The sequence below is a fragment of the Nelumbo nucifera genome, chromosome 1 (genome assembly GCF_055504915.1).
Source record: "Nelumbo nucifera cultivar China Antique chromosome 1, China Antique-T2T, whole genome shotgun sequence".
Lineage (NCBI taxonomy): Eukaryota > Viridiplantae > Streptophyta > Magnoliopsida > Proteales > Nelumbonaceae > Nelumbo > Nelumbo nucifera.
The window spans coordinates 21,560,762-21,576,579 of record NC_142649.1 but is presented as its reverse complement, the minus strand read 5'-3'; the positions used below and the strand labels follow the sequence as shown (position 1 = coordinate 21,576,579).

The following is a 15,818-nucleotide window of genomic DNA, read 5'->3' as shown; positions in this document are numbered from 1 at the left end:
AATGCCAAAAAATTCAGTTTGATTTAACAAATTTATCTTTCCTCATCTTTTTTCTTCACACCTCTTGGATTGGTGATTAGTCCTTGATTTGCTCCTGAGGATTGTTTCAGCTTATGTACCATATATTGATGAACCATTTGTTGGTACTTCTGCACAAAGTATGCACTTGTCATTGCTGTTTAATGTTGATGATAATGGATTGCATTACCTTATTATTGGCTTTTGTAGGTTATGCGGTTGCTCCATCTATGCCATCAGTATTAGGCCCATCTGGCACACCTTTGCCCATGCCAGTAAATGGATTGCCAAGGCCTCCGACAATTAATGCTCCAACAACTGTTCCTGGGGGCACAGCAGCTCCAGCTCCAACTTCTAATGGTGCACCTTCTATGGTTACACCGGCAATATATCAAGCAAACCCAACCACTGCAACAAGTGGAGGTTTTGACAGCTTTAATACCACTGCTGCTTCAGGTCTACAAAGGCCAAGTCCAAGCGGAACTACTGCTCCTTCAACTACCTCTACTGCTTCACAAGATGGTTTTACTTATGGTCAAAATGCTGAGGCCAATCATTAGTATGGTCAACAGGTATATCTTTTGAATCCCCATCCCTTCCATCTGCTTCCTCCACTTTTTAGGTAGATGTTTTTTCAATGTTTTTGTTGTACATTTAGAGGGATTAGAATATAAATTGCATTGCTTCAAGCTATAATATAAAACACAAAAGATTTCTCATAACCCTCTCTTGATAAAACTTCATTCTTGTAAATTTGGTTTGAATTGCATTACTTTAAGCTAAAACAAAGTGAAACATGAAAGATACACCATTGATTTTTGTCCTTTTGATCAATAATGAGAGGGTATTATTTGGATGATGATGATGATGATGATGAATGAGAGGGAATACCCAAATAAAGGGGATCCTGTTACATGTCTTAGAGACACGACCAGAAAACAAAGCAAGAAGTGAACACTATTAGCTTGGTGATGAAGATCCCAATGCAACAAAGACCTTCTGTCCCTCCCATTTGTTTTTTGATCAATAACACACTTCATTAAATTCATTAAAACTTTCAATGATAATTACAAAGAGGAAGACAAACTTTCTTATCTTCCAGCTATAACTTGAGCCCCAAGAGAAGGAAAAAGAAAAAGAGAAAGAGAAGGAGAAATAGAAAAAATAATTACAACTGTGCCGAGAACATTGACTCCCTCTCCACCCCTTGTTTAGTTAACCCATCAGCAAAAGAATTAGCTGATCTTTTTACCCAACTGATTTTAACCTCCATTTCTCGAGCCAGCCATCTAAATTTCCTCCTTTCTACCTTCAATTTACTTCCTTTCTACCTTCAAGATCCCCACTAGTGTGGCTTTTAAACTGGAGAAATTAATGAGGGATTTTTTATGGGAACCGGGGGATACAAAGAAAGATCACTTGGTGAAGTGGGAGGTGGTCTCTAGAAGTAGAGATAGTGGAGGGTTGGGTATAGGAAACATAAAGCTAAGGAATACAGCCTTGTTGGGAAAGTGGTTATGGAGATTACCTCTGGAACAGGACAACCTGTGGCACAAAGTGATAGTGAATATACACGGGGTGGCAGAAAACAGGTGGGATACTGGTCTTGACCCTAGGGCATCTCGGTCATCTCCTTGGAAAGCTATCCATGGCGTTTTACTCTCATTTCTTCCATTTATCAGACTTGATGCTTGTGCAGGGAATAAAGTTTGATTCTGGGAAGATGTCTGGTTTGGGGATGTCTTCCTCAAAGATAGATTCCCGCCCATCTACTCTCCTTCGTTGAATAAAGAAAAAACCATTTCCTGTGTCTATCTGAATGGTTACTCTTGGGATTTGGGTCTGAGGAGGGGGTTGAGGGAGTCCGAAATGGGTATGGTTGATGATCTGATTGCCCTTCTTAATACTCTGTTCCTTGATCAGTCTTGCTTGGATAGTAGAATTTGGTCAGCCTCTCCTTCTAGGTTTTTCACTAGTGCTTCTTTTTACAATGCTCTTCTCCATTCATCTAACTTGGCAGGAACCTTCCCAACAAAGGAGGTTTGGTGTAACCTTGTACCCCCAAAAATAAGGGCCTTTTGCTGGGAGGTAGTACTCCAGAAAATCAACACCTTAGATATGCTGCAAAAAAGAAGACCAAACTATTGCCTTTCACCCCACGTGTGTAGCCTCTGCTTGGCTTGTGGCGAGACCATTACACACTTATTTATATCCTGTCCTTTTGTAGCCTTTGTTTGGATTTGGTTTTCCTCTCTCTTTGGATGCAGGTGGACCCCTCCTTCGGATGTAGTAAGACTCTTTGATCCGAATTCCTTTAGACCTCCAAAGAAGAAGGGGAGAGCAATGTAGAGAGAAACAAGAGCAGCTGTTTTGTGGTCAATCTGGGAAGAAAGAAACAATGGGATCTTCCAGGGTTCTGAAAGATCTAAGGAGCAAATCATTGACTGCATATCTACCAAGGTCATTCATTGCCTTAAAGCATCCCCTTTATTTAAAGATTATTCTGCTGATGATTTGTTTAGAGGATGGTACACTGTGGCAAACTCTTCCTCATTGAGGTCTGTGTTAAAGGAGCAATGGATCCCTCCTGCACATCAATGGGTGAAGCTGAACTTCAATGGGAGTTCCTTAGGAAACTCGAGTCCCTCTGGGGTGGGAGGAGCTTTCAGAGATAGGGAGGGCAGACTGGTTGCACTGTATTCAGGTCCTATCTATAGGTGATGGAGACTCTTTGAGAGCAGAGATTATGGCCTTGCTACAAGGTCTAAGACTGGCTAAACAATGGGGCTTACACCAGATTGAGGTAGAAGGGGACTCTAAACTATTAATTGGGTGGTTGCAGTCACATAACTTGGGGGCCTGGGTACATCGACAAGTCATGAGGTCAGCGAATGGACTAGCCGACACCCTTGCAAAGCAAGGAACTTTCAGGGAAAACTTGTTTTGGGCTGTTCTGTAATCAGAAAGTACTTTTCTTGGGGTAAACACCCTTGACTGGGTGGTGACAATGTATTCTCTTTAATATGTCTAATGAAAGTTACCGTTTCTGATAGAAAAAAAATTTCCTGCTCATATTGCTGTAATTCCATAAGCCACTGTAGTCTTTATTCAGCCATCCAACCACCACCTCCCAGTCCCCTTCAAGTACAAGTTTTCTGATATTCATCTCCCTGGCTTTCTGGATTCCTTCCATAACCGCATGGATCTCGGCTCTGAGAGAGTCACCCACTCCAATTGGGCCTGAGAACATGGCATTGACAACCCCATTCTCATTCATGAAAACACCCCCAACCCTTGATTGTCCAGGATTCCCTATGCAGCTCCCATCAAAGTTTAGTTTTATGTAACCCGCAGGGGGGGAGTCCAAGACACATTCATCACTGTTTTGGTCTGGGTATTGCTAGCAATCTCACTCCAGTTCCTCAACATGTCATTTACTGTATAATCTGTGAATAACTCTAGTGATTTCATCCACTGTCTACCCTTATAAGGATCAAAGCCTTCAATTCATCAGTACTTCTCTCTACTTCTGAGAAAATCCTGGCATTTCTTTCTTCCCACAAGGATCAACAACTCGCAACCCTTAGTCCTCTCCACATAATCCTGCACCTTTCATGTGCCACCTGAAAAAAGGAGAAAATAGATTTTGCAAATTTGATGGAGGGTTCCAACTACACCCAAATAGGGAGAGCCCACTCCCAAATAGACTTTACATATTGGCAAGACACTAGTAGGTGAAAACCCGTCTCCCCATCAGCTTCACAAAGAACACACTAGTGAGGGGACAAACAAGTATTGGGTCTCTTCTTTTGGAGTAGATCACTAGTGCTGAATCTTTCCAGAAAGGCTTCCCAGCAAAAACTACCAACCCTAGGAGGGATTGGTCTACACCAAACCTTATGAACAGGAAAAGGGAGGGCTATAGGACTGGTGGATAGGCTTAAAACTTTGAAGAAAGAGGCACAGGAGAAAGAACCATTGGGGGTGGGAGTCCAAATTCTAGAGTCCACCTTAGCAGGGTCTAAGAAAATATTATCAAGAAGCTGAAGGAGACTCGAAATGCTGTCAAGGTCTGAGTCTGTCACAACCCTTCTCAAACCCAAATTCCACCCAAACCCAGAAGTGGAAGAGGAGGGGGTTGTGAAGGAGGAAACTGGTCCTTTAGAGGGGTATCCCCCACCCAAGTTTGTTCCTAGAATTTTATAGCATTACCTGAATTCAAGTCATACCTGATAAGAGGGGAAAAAATTGGTAACAACTCATGAATGACTTTCCAAGGTGAAGCACATGTAGTCCTAGCTCGGATTCTTGCATCCCATCCATTTAGCTCCAGCCCATGTATGCTGACCACTATCTTGGCCCATAACCTCTCCTTCTCTAATGGGAATCTCCACAACCATTTCCCTAGAAGGGCCGGATTCCTTTTTCTAATGTTCCCGAGCCCCAAACCACCACTATTTTTACTCCTGGTCACCACCTCCCAACCTACTCTATGATCCCTTTTCTCCTCTCCTGGCTCCCAAAGGAAGTCTCTCATCATCTTTTCCAATCTATTGAAAACCTTTACTGGGATTTTGAACGCTGAAAGGAAATAAATAGGTCAATTTTCTAGAGTAGCCTTAATCAGTGTTATCCTCCCACCCATAGAGAGGTAATTCCTTTTCCAAGATACAAGTTTCTTTTCAAATCTTTTCACCAATGGATTCTAGAAGCACTCTCTCTTTGTGTTATCACCCAATGGCAACCCCAAATAATTTAAAGACCACTTTGAGACTTCACACCCTAGCACTTCTGTAGTCTCCCTGATCTCACCTTCCTCCATATTCACACCCACTACGCAACTTTTCTCAAAGTTCATCTTCAGGTTTGACATTTGTTCAAAGAGTTGTATCACCAATTTCAAGTTCCTTATATACCTCATATTCCCCCTTCACAGAACAGAATCGTGTCATCTGCAAACTGTAGATGGGTGAGGGGGGTATCCTCCCTTTCTACTCTCCAGCCTCTAATAAGACCCCCAGAATCTGCTATGTAAATTAATTTCCCCTGAACATCAGCAATTAGTGTGAATAGGAAGGGAGACAGGGGGTCTCCTTGTCTTACACCCCTAATGGCTGGGAAGAAGTCAACCACTGTCCCATTCACTAGTACCAAGTAATGACAATTACGAACACACCCCCCATAAATCCATTTGCACCATCTAGCCCCAAATCCAAATTTGGTCATAACTTTCCTCAAAAATTCCCATTCCACCAAGTCATAGGCCTTTTCCAGATCCAACTTACAGACCACTCCCTTCTTTCTATCATTCTTGAAATTCTCCACTCTCATTGGCAGTTAGAATTTGATTTGTTATTTGTCTTCCACTCGCAAAAGCTCCTTGATTCGGTGAGATAATATATGGCAACACTTCCTTCAACCTCAGAGACAACACCTTTGCAATGATCTTATACAAGCTATTTACCAAGCTGATTGGCTTGAAATCCTTTGGATGCAATACATCTTTTTTTTTCGGGACCAAGGCTAGAAAGGTGGAACACCCGGGTTAACCACTCCTCTCCTATGAAATTCCTCAAAAACCAACAAAAGGCCATCTTTCACCATATCTCAACAGTCTTGGTAAAAAGCCATTGTGAAGCCATCCGGTCCTAGAGCTTTTGTTCTATCCATAGAGAAAACAACCTCCTTAATCTCTTCCAAATCATACCTTCTCTCCAGCCTTCTCCTGTTATCATTTCCTACATCTGGCCAATCCAATCCTTCTAAACACACCCCTTACTTACAGGCCTTCTTAGAATTGATTTAAAGTGTCCCACAAAGGCTCCTGCAATTTCATCTTGTTGTGTTAGCTCAACTCCATCTTTCTCCAGTTTAACAGTCTTGGTAAAAAGCCATTGTGAAGCCATTCGGTCTTGGAGCTTTTGTTCTATCCGTAGAGAGAACAACCTCCTTAATCTCTTCCAAATCATACATTCTCTCCAGCCTTCTCCTGTTATCATTTCCTACATCTGGCCAATCCAATCCTTCTAAACACACCCCCTACTTACAGGCCTTCTTAGAATTAATTTAAAGTGTCCCACAAAAGCTCCTGCAATTTCATCTTGTTGTGTTAGCTCAACTCCATCTTTCTCCAGTTTGGAGATAGATTTTCCCATTCTCATCCCATTTGCCAAAGAATGAAAGAAACTAGTATTTCTATCTCCCTCTTGTAGCCATTTACATCTAGATTTTTGCCTCCAACTAATTTCCTCTTTATGTAGGTAGTCCTCAAGTTGACTTCTCAAACCTCTTCTTTGTTCCTTGTCTGCCTCTCCAAAGTCTCCCCTTTCTTCTTTCAAGTCAAGGCTCTCAATCTTGTCCATCAAGGTTCTCTTCCTTTCTTCAAGCCTTCCAAACTTCAATTGATTCCACTCCTTGATCTTTGCTTTCAAGAATTGTAGCTTCCTATGGAACCTCATTCCTTCCCAATCCACCACTGGGTTGCACTCATACCACCACTCCCTTATTCTTTTAGTGAATCCAGGATGGAGCAACCACATATGCTCAAACCTAAGGGGGTAGGTCCACCATTCCTCCTTTCCTCCTTGCAAATCACTATAGGCCATTGGTCAGAGGTCAATCTTGGAAGAGCCCTAGATTCTAGATTTCCCTAGTGTTCTTCCCAATTCAAAGAGAACAGAAACCTATCCAACTTGGAACAGGTGGGCCTTGATTGGAGATTTGACCAAGTGAATGTCTTATGGGCTAATGGTATTTCTTTGAGTTCAAAGGCATCCACAAACCTGTTAAGCTTCCTCATACTAGTTGTCACCATCTGATTAGTATTATTGGTTTCCTCTGTGAATCTAACCACATTGAAGTCCCCACCCACACACCAAGGCCCATCCCAAAGTCCTCTAATATCAGCCAATTCCTCCCACAATTCATTTCGTTCTCTGTAATCATTTGGCCCATAAACATTTGTAAGCACCCACGTAAAATCATCCTCTTGTTGCTTGAACTTCACTGAGATTGAGTATTTTCCAATCAGTTCCTCCAGACCTTCCACCACATCCTTCTTCCACATTGTCACTATCCCCCCCTGAAACACCCCAAGAGGGAGCAACCACCCAATTAATCCCCTTGGCTTTCCAAATACTTATTGCCCATCTATTATTAAACTCCATTCTCTTGGATTCCTGCAATAATACAATGTCTGGGTCATACCTCTTTATTACCTCTTTGATCGTCGCTCTTTTCCTCGCACTTCCGATACCCCTCACATTCCAACTAAGAATCTTCATAGACACTTCTTCATCAAGTCCCTTCTACAAAAACCACTACTTCCCCCCCTTTCCTTCTATCGCCTTTTACCCCAAACTTCTTGTCACCTTCAACATCCCTTTTCAGACTCTCAACTTCATTCAGTTTTCTTTTCTTTATTTTAATTTCCTTCTTCTCCTTCTGTAGGCCACCTTTCAAAACATTCAAATCTTCCATTCTGCATCCCAACTTCCTCATGAATTCTGCTATCAGGTCCTCCCTATTGGATTCCTCCACCCTTGTCCTCTCTAGATATTCCCCTCCATTTCTCCCCTCCTCTCCTTCTCCCCTTCCACCTGATCCCTCCCCTCTTCTCTCCTCTATATTCTTCGTCCACATCATATTTTGTTCAACTTCACTAAAGATTTTTTCAATAATCTCCCAAACTTTCTCATTCCTATTACCTTCCTCCCAACAGCTCCCCACAATTCTCCACTCTCCTTTCCATAACTCATTGAATACCCACCACCTTGGTTGGCAGCACATGCAAGGGCTGTTGAACTTGGAACATGAATGGAATATGGAGCATAGGACACAGAAAACACATTAGTAGCACAAACTGAATTCACTTGGTTACCTGGGTTTGAATGGAAGGATGAATGGGGGCACGGAATGTTGTTCCCATCCTCCCTTTCTTGTTCAAAGGTTGGTCAAAGTCTGTCTCCCTGAGTTGGTTGGTAAGCATTTCTGTCCTTTGGGCAATTTGGCAATCTGTCCTCTCTACCCATTGTTTACCCCTTATTGGTGTATTCCCGCTCTGCCTCAGGTTCTCCAAGTTTACCCCTTCTTTTGCACCTTGCACAATCGGAAGTCTTGGGAGCGCAGCATTCTGACTAATGTCTCCAGCCTCATTTACATCAAAAGACCCAACTCTTCTTCCATCAACTATCAGATTTCTTTGGCCGTCTGGGTTCAATCTCCATTTCTCCTCTATGTCCTCCTGGAATAGGCTTGTAATGTTCAGCATGCCCAAGTCACCTATGTCGTACTCACTATCATCATTCACGCTTCCAATGCTGGTACCCTCATCCAAACTGTTCTCCGGCTCTTTGTTGTTTACTCCACAGTGCACCCAAACTTCATCCAATTCCTCCCTTTCTTGCATACCTGGGATTCGGTTTCTCTGAGGAGCGACGCAAAGAACAAGGGTCTTCATAGTTTTGGCGGGGTACCCACTGTAGATCATTGTTGTTCTCGCTCCGCCACCGCAGTTTTCCCCTTTTTGAATTCGCCGCATTGGAAGAAGATAGACCAGAAGATCTATCTACAATCAACACATTTACTAGTCCCTTAGCCCGACCCACGTGAGACTTTAAGTTATCACGTGGGTCACTAACAATTCCCCCCTGATCAAAAGTCAACCCACCCAGCTTCTTTTCCAGCCCTCTGCCCCGACCCACGTGAGATTTTAAGTTATCACGTGGGTCACTACTGATACCCCCGGTTTGAAAGTCAACCCACCCAGAATCTTAACCGGCTCAAATTGAGCCATTCGACATCCCGGGTCACAAAATCTTCGCCACATTTGCATATGATGGGCCGACCATTTTGAATTATTTCCTCTTTCAATGTGGCCGCCCAGTACCCCCTTGGAACCCGAGTCTTCCTCTTCCCCAAAAAGTTCCCCCTGTTCCTTTCCTTCCCCTCCCACTAAAACTCTGCCACGTATGCTTCCTTCCTCCACATCGCCTTCTTCTTCCTCCTTCGAACAGCTCCTCCACAGTGACACTTCCACTTCCGTCAGGACCCATATCTTCCTCCATAGTCCCTCTGAGAAGAAAGTGACCAGACGGGTCACCTCCTCCGGCTTGATCCCCCGAATTCTTACTTTGATCGCCGTCAAGTCACTGAAGCTGCAGTCCTCCATTGATCCACCCATCATGTGGACTATTTTATCTACTATCGACTTATTCCAGAAGTTGAACGACACCCCAGGAAGCTTGATGTTGAAACAAGCTACTGTAATATCTCGTTCATTACAAGACATACGCCATTCTTCGATGACACCTTCCTGTGTTTCAATAGAAGAGAGTTCTATTTTCGCCTCCCCTATGTCGAGAATGACTCTGTTTTCACTAAACGGCACTACAAGAATAGATTTTTTAATGCTAAAACTCTTCATTATTTCCTCTGCAACGAGCTGCCAGTCCTTAATCTTTTTTCCAGCTATCAACACAAATTTGTTATTTCATTTCTGTTTATCAACTTCCAACTCCAATTTACTCAGAGCAAGCAATGTATTCCTCCACTGCCTTCTGATTTATTTGCTCTCCCTTTTCTACCAGAACACTCTCACTCTCCCCCACCTCTGCTTTCTCTGTTGAAATCTTTTGCTGAACCTTTTCATTCATCTCCGTCAATACCAGGTAGTCCTGTAGCTTATCTGCAAAACACTTCCAACCTGTCTTCCTATTTCCTTCCGGAATACACACGAACTTCCTGTTGCTTTCCCCAAAACGTTCTGTTATAATTGTGAACCACCCCTTTCTGTTGTTTCTCAGCTCAGCAATAAAGTTCTTCCCATATTCAGCTGACCTTTCCATCCAGCTTGTTTCTTGCTGTAAGTAACTGCATCCACCAAACCCTTCACCCAATTCACTGCATCCCTGCAAAGAAAAAGTTATTTTTTTTTCTCTTCTCTGATCTTCAGGCACACCTGTCCCTTGTTTCTGCAAGCTTCAAACACGTACTTTTTGGCTTCAAACTCCAGCCTTCTTCTCCATGTAGTCGCTGGCTTGAACTCCATCGCTCTCCTTTTCTCCATGCAGAGCATATCTGCTGTTTTCTGCGGTTTTTGTCTAGCTGAATTTGGAGATGCAAAGCCAGAAAGTGCAGAGACATCTTGTCTTGAACTTGCCTTCTTTAGTTTGTCTTGGTGAGCCTTTCTTTCTCTCACTGCTGACTGAGGAGGTCAGACACCACATTCGAAGCACTTGAACAGGCGATCAACATCGTCCATGGGATCTGAAAACATTTCACTGTGTGTGTGTCTCTCTCTCTCTCCGTGGTGGTGTATCTTGTCGATTGGGGCCTGGGAAAGAAAGAAGGAAAATAGGTCCCAGAAGTTTAGAATGTGATTGTGATCAATGATGGGTAGCACTGATCCTTTTCATAATTGGAATAGAAACCATCTAAATCTAAAACTCTGATGAAGCTTCCGAACTTCTCGGTTGTAGACTTCATTATGCTGAATTACAAGCCCATCCCTTTGACTTTCCCCAGAAACTTTTCCAATGAGTCACTTCTTTTGGAGCTAAAAAATATGGCTTCAAAATCTGGTAAGTGCTTTGGCAAGGATTTGACAGTTCCAGAAAGGCCTCCATAGAATTTCTTGATTGGTGTTATTTGATCATGCGAGGGAGCACCGTCCAAGGGCAGAGAGTAGGCGCACACATGCATTGCTGAGGTCGATCAGGTCCCGACTCTTCTAATGCGTACCCGGCTTCGTTGATAGGACGACACCATCTTTCTCACAGACACAGACGAGACGACGACTTCACTGTCGGGGTAGAAGACTTGTTCTCTCCTGATCCTGATTCCTAGTCTTTTCTTTTTTGTATTTTCAATTTCATTCGCCTTTTCGGTTTCACTGCCTTACCGGTGGCGGTGGGTCTTCGTCCCTCCCATTTTTTATCAATAACTGAATCAGATTCATTAAATTAAAACAAAGAGATACAAAGAGCACAAAAAGGAGAGATAAACTCTTGTAGCTCTCCCTAACACATGTTTAGATTATAAAAAAGTTATGTAACATATATTTACAACCAAGGTTCAAAGTATCAACACGTATCGGCCCGTATCGGCCGATATGTATTGTTCTGGGACCCCTCTGATACGCCCCTACAGTGGGTGTATTGGGGGTCTGACCGGTTCAGGGGGGGGAGGGGAGGAGCTCTAAACCGGCCCCCCTGAACCGGTTTTGAAAAAAAATAAAAAAAAGTAAAAAAAAAAGGTATCGATATGCCCGATATGCTGGTATCGGTGAAAGAATTAGCATCTCTTTTCACCCACTGTACATTAGCTTCCATTCCTCGTGACATCCACTTGAACCTCCTTTTTTCATTAATGTAGTCCGGTCCCACTGTTAAGTAAGGATTCATAATTTTGGAGAGCTGATTTGGCAGGCATTTTAATAAATCCACTTGATTTGCATTACAGCTGAGTCTGACACTTACTTTTGGAGAGTCAGGCGTGAGTTGACTGATTGACTAACGGACACATGTTGGCTCACAAGTCCCCTCCAAAGGTGGGGTGTCCATGCAACACTGATTGGGAGGGCTACCTTCCCAGGATGGTTTATCTCTGTTATTGTATGAGCATGTACATTGGTGAATTACACTTTCCTCTACATTGGATCAATTTACCTTTCTTTACTATATATGAATAGGTAAGGTAAAGATTTATAAAGCAACAGAAAAGAAAATAGAACAAAGAAAGAGCTCAAGAGGCTGACCCCAGGCCCAGCGAAAACAACTAAACTATCTGCTGGGCCAAACTAAAAAAGCACCACACCAAACACAAACGACCACATAACCCAAAGAGCCACCAAACACAGAAACAGATGGTCCAAAAAAGCACCCAAACAACCACCCATACCCAGAGGTCCCAGACCAGACATAGAACCACAAAGGACGATACAAAACATGAGCCTGGAAATGGCAAAGGAACCTGGGTGAGACACACTACCCACAAAACAAATCACCAGTAAGACTGCAGTATTTCTACCTCTGCCACCTCTATCCCTACCTCGGATACTGTGAGACTTCACCACCAGATCACCTTATAACTCTGACAAAAGTATTGCTTTTCTTCAGCCTGGAAGAAAATCCAGGATATCAAAATTTCAAATGATCTGTCCAAAACATAACTGCTCACAGAAGTTTGGTCACAACCATGTTCCACCTGACCTTTCTTCAAATGTGCACATATTTCTTGGTCCCTTAGCTCTTTGGCTCTGAGTCATTTTCGTATACTTTCCTCACTCTCTGGACGGGTAATGCCAAGGAACTTTCCCACTGATAAAAGTATATTAATGTGGTCCTTATTGAAACAGCAGAACCGCACAAGGATTAGGAACAAGAAAAATGTCTTCATGAGTTCATTCAATTTATTATTCTTTTTTGTAACTGTACAATGGATAGGGTGAATGGAGTCTTTATGTCATTGTTCTGGATTGTATGGGCTTGTCCTAATGATTAGGGCTGTTTACAAAAATGCACCAAACTGACCAAACAGGCCCTATTTGATCCGATATGGCCAGTTTCCAAAGTTTTTTGGTCAGTTTTGGTTCATCAATATGCATAATCCGATTGATTGGTTCAGTTTTGGTTTATAAGTTTGTAAACCAACAATAATCCGACCCAAACTGACTATATGTTAGTATATATAGTAGTCTAGTATTAGTAAACAAAAAGTATATAAATGGAATTTCTATTCTAATATCTAGCATACCCCACGAGAAGTTGAAAGCTGTAGCATCAACAGGTTATAGGCATTCCTATTTCAGTTGAAGTGTAAAGCTGTATCAGTAAATTACTCATCAACAAAAATAAAGGCTGTAGCATGACAGGGAGAAAGAGAAACCCAAATGTCATTCCTATTTCAGTTAAAGCGTAAACAGTTGACTGAGTACATGCTGTTAGGCTCATTTTTTCAAGTCAACAGGCTCTATTATAGTCAACCAACAAAACTGAGAAACCAATTACTCATCTTTTGGTTGGCAGAAACTTCAACCTGAGTGGTTTGGTTTGGTTGAGAGAATTGTGTGCAACCAAACCGTTGACCCATGTACATTCCTACTAAGGATGTAAGTTTTCTTATTTTTTTGAACAATGTATTCTTATCAAGGTCACCGATCTTTTACTTTATCTTTTTTTGGTAGATTGCATATATATTATCAAGGTATATGCTTTGGTGGATTATTCTTTATGCTGTGTATTGGTGGTTGGGAAGAAAGAAAAAAAAATGCATGAGATGTTTTGGTCAGAATCATTGTTATTTATATGGCATGAAGAATATGCACCACAAGAAAATAAATTTGTCTAATCTGCTATTTTTTTTTTTTTTTTTTGTCTTCCCGTGTGTTGGATGGGGATGGGTGGAGTCTCTGGAATATGTTCTAGAGCTGGGTGGGTTTATTGCAAGGATGTGAATAGAGTTTATTGTTGCCATGGATCTCTTGTAGATTACAAAGATTTATTATTATTATTTTTTGGTAAGGTTGTAGATTAGAAAGATTGAGGCTTTGTAATTTGGCTCTTTAGACTATTATGGGGTATATTTTGAAGGAGAAAGGTGGAGGTTTTTTTTCCCCATTCTTTTTGGGTGAGATGTAGTGATTATTTCCAAGCTCAAGTGCAGTTTTAAGCTCGTGTTTGATGTAGACCTTAGGCCTTGTTCGTTTACAACTTTACAAGTTATCTGGGTAAGTGCACTTACCCAGGTAAATGTTTCATGGTTACCTGGGTAAATTCACTTACCCATGTTCTTTTGATTTCCAGGATTCGTAAGTAATAGAATGACATTTTTACCAACAAAAAGTTAGAATTAAAATGGGCAAAATGGTTCCATTATGTTTTATAAAAGTTTTTCCCAGGTGGGAAAGTTATCCACCTCGGAGATGGTAAGTTTTACCTAGGAAAGTAAAGGTGATTTTACCATGGGGCCTGCTGCTTAATACAAAAAGAACATGGGAAACTTGGTCAATGGGAAAAAGATATCCATTGACCAACTTTCCCATGCATGTTTACCGGTAAACAAATAGGGCCTTGGTGTTAAAAGTATTTAAGCAGTTGGAGTACTTGACATTTGGTGACTCCTGAAAGCCTATTTTGTGGGAGGGTTAATCCATGTGTACTTTGATAATGTCTTACTTGATGATGCATCTTGACATGCTTGAAGACTGATTTTTCTTGATTGCGCATTTTGTTGACCCACTCCCCCCAACACTTTATCATTGGACTCATCAATGTCTCAATCTATGCTTTTATTTTTTAAAGTTATGATGTGTGTGATTCTAACAAATGGTTTGCTGCAGCCTGCCGGGTAGGACTTCACTGCACACTGCAATTGCCATATAGGATTTTTCATCTGCTGTGGATGGTCTAGGTTGTTGTTGACGGTTTTTGATTGCTGTTGCCATATAGGATTTTTCATCTGCTGTGGATGGTCTAGGTTGTTGTTGACGGTTTTTGATTGCTGTTGGATATTATTATACTTTAAGCAGCATGATAGAAAGTTGTTATATGATAGATATGAGGCGTTGTGTCTTTTGTTTCATGTTAGGTTTTTCTTATTATGGTTTTGACTTTTGAATCTGATTAAGACTGGGTTACTCTTTTCTCAAAGAAGCTTGTCTTGCTCGTGCACAAGTAATGAACTAAACACAGAACAAAGTTTGTGTTGCAAAATCTCATTATTCTATTTGATCGAGTAATGGAATTTGGCATCATACAAGAAAGATTGGTCATTCCTTTATCTAAATTGGTTCACTGAAGAGAGTAGGAATTCATTTTGTCGTGCTTTGTTCACAGGATGTAGGTTGAGAGTAACCCACTTTCCCACTTTATGATCTTGTTCCTACAATTTGTACCATTGTACTATGTTATTTTTTCTTTTGAAAAAACCCACTTTCTGATTGACTTTGTTCCTGCAATTTGAAATGAAAGAGGGGGCAACAGATTGATTGTCCGGTTTAGGTTGCGAATCTGGTTCAATTTTGCATTTTGGAAACATTAAGGCTGTGTTTGGTTTCGGTGTAAATTCATTTGCGCTGATGCAAAACTATGGTAGTGCAAATGATTTGGCTGCAAATTTTGATTTATTTTTATATCAAAATTTACCGTACTTTGTTTGGTTGCATTAAAAATGAAGTAAAATAAGGCCTAAAGAAGAATAACATAAAATCCAAAACAAAATTAAATCAAAATTTGCATTTTTTTCACTTGCACTCTCATACATTTGTACTAGTACAAGTAAAATTGCACTGCAACGGTGCAACCAAACTCAGGAGTACCTGTTAGGGATGCAGATCTGCATAGCCTATTTTTTGCATCTCTCTCTCTCTCTCTCTCTCTCTCTCTCTCTCTCTCTCTCTCTCTCTCTCTCTCTCTATATATATATATATATATATATATCACACATTGCAAGGGGGCTTAGGGGTTGCTCTGATAACTAAGCAAAAAGAATCGTAGTAATCCTATCTCATTGATACTTTTCCTTTGAAAATAGGTTATATTATTTGGAGATACCGCCAACTTTCCAGTGAGTTTTGTTGAGTTGTGTTTCTACTAAGGTGCTGTTTTGGAAGTCTTTTTAGGAAGATCTTCTGACAGTCTAATGGCTAAAAGTAGTAAGTTTTTTGGGGTCTCGTCTTTAAAGATCAAGACTGGTTTGTAAGTATCTGGTCTATCATGGTCTATGGGGGCTGTGAAATAAAAGATTTTAGGCATGGAAAGACGGGAAGTTTCACTTGAAGCTTCCTGATTTTTGGCTGTTAT

At 41.4% G+C, this 15,818-nt stretch overlaps 1 protein-coding gene across 2 annotated transcripts in view; it reads left to right on the top strand.

Moving 5' to 3' along the window:
• LOC104605819 (U1 small nuclear ribonucleoprotein C-like) overlaps positions 1-14,729 on the top strand; it is a 44,932-nt gene extending 30,203 nt beyond the window's left edge. Inside the window, exons 7-9 of one of the 2 annotated variants that reach the window (XR_016080842.1) lie at positions 229-590; positions 14,357-14,427; positions 14,494-14,666. Coding sequence is in view for 1 of the 2 variants with exons in the window: in XM_010270732.3 (XP_010269034.1) it covers positions 229-578 (350 nt within the window). In the remaining variant the exon portion in view is untranslated. Of the gene's footprint in view, positions 1-228; positions 591-14,356 lie in introns of both variants that reach the window. The other variant, XM_010270732.3, reaches the window with a different exon arrangement.
• The last annotated feature ends 1,089 nt before the right edge of the window (positions 14,730-15,818 follow it).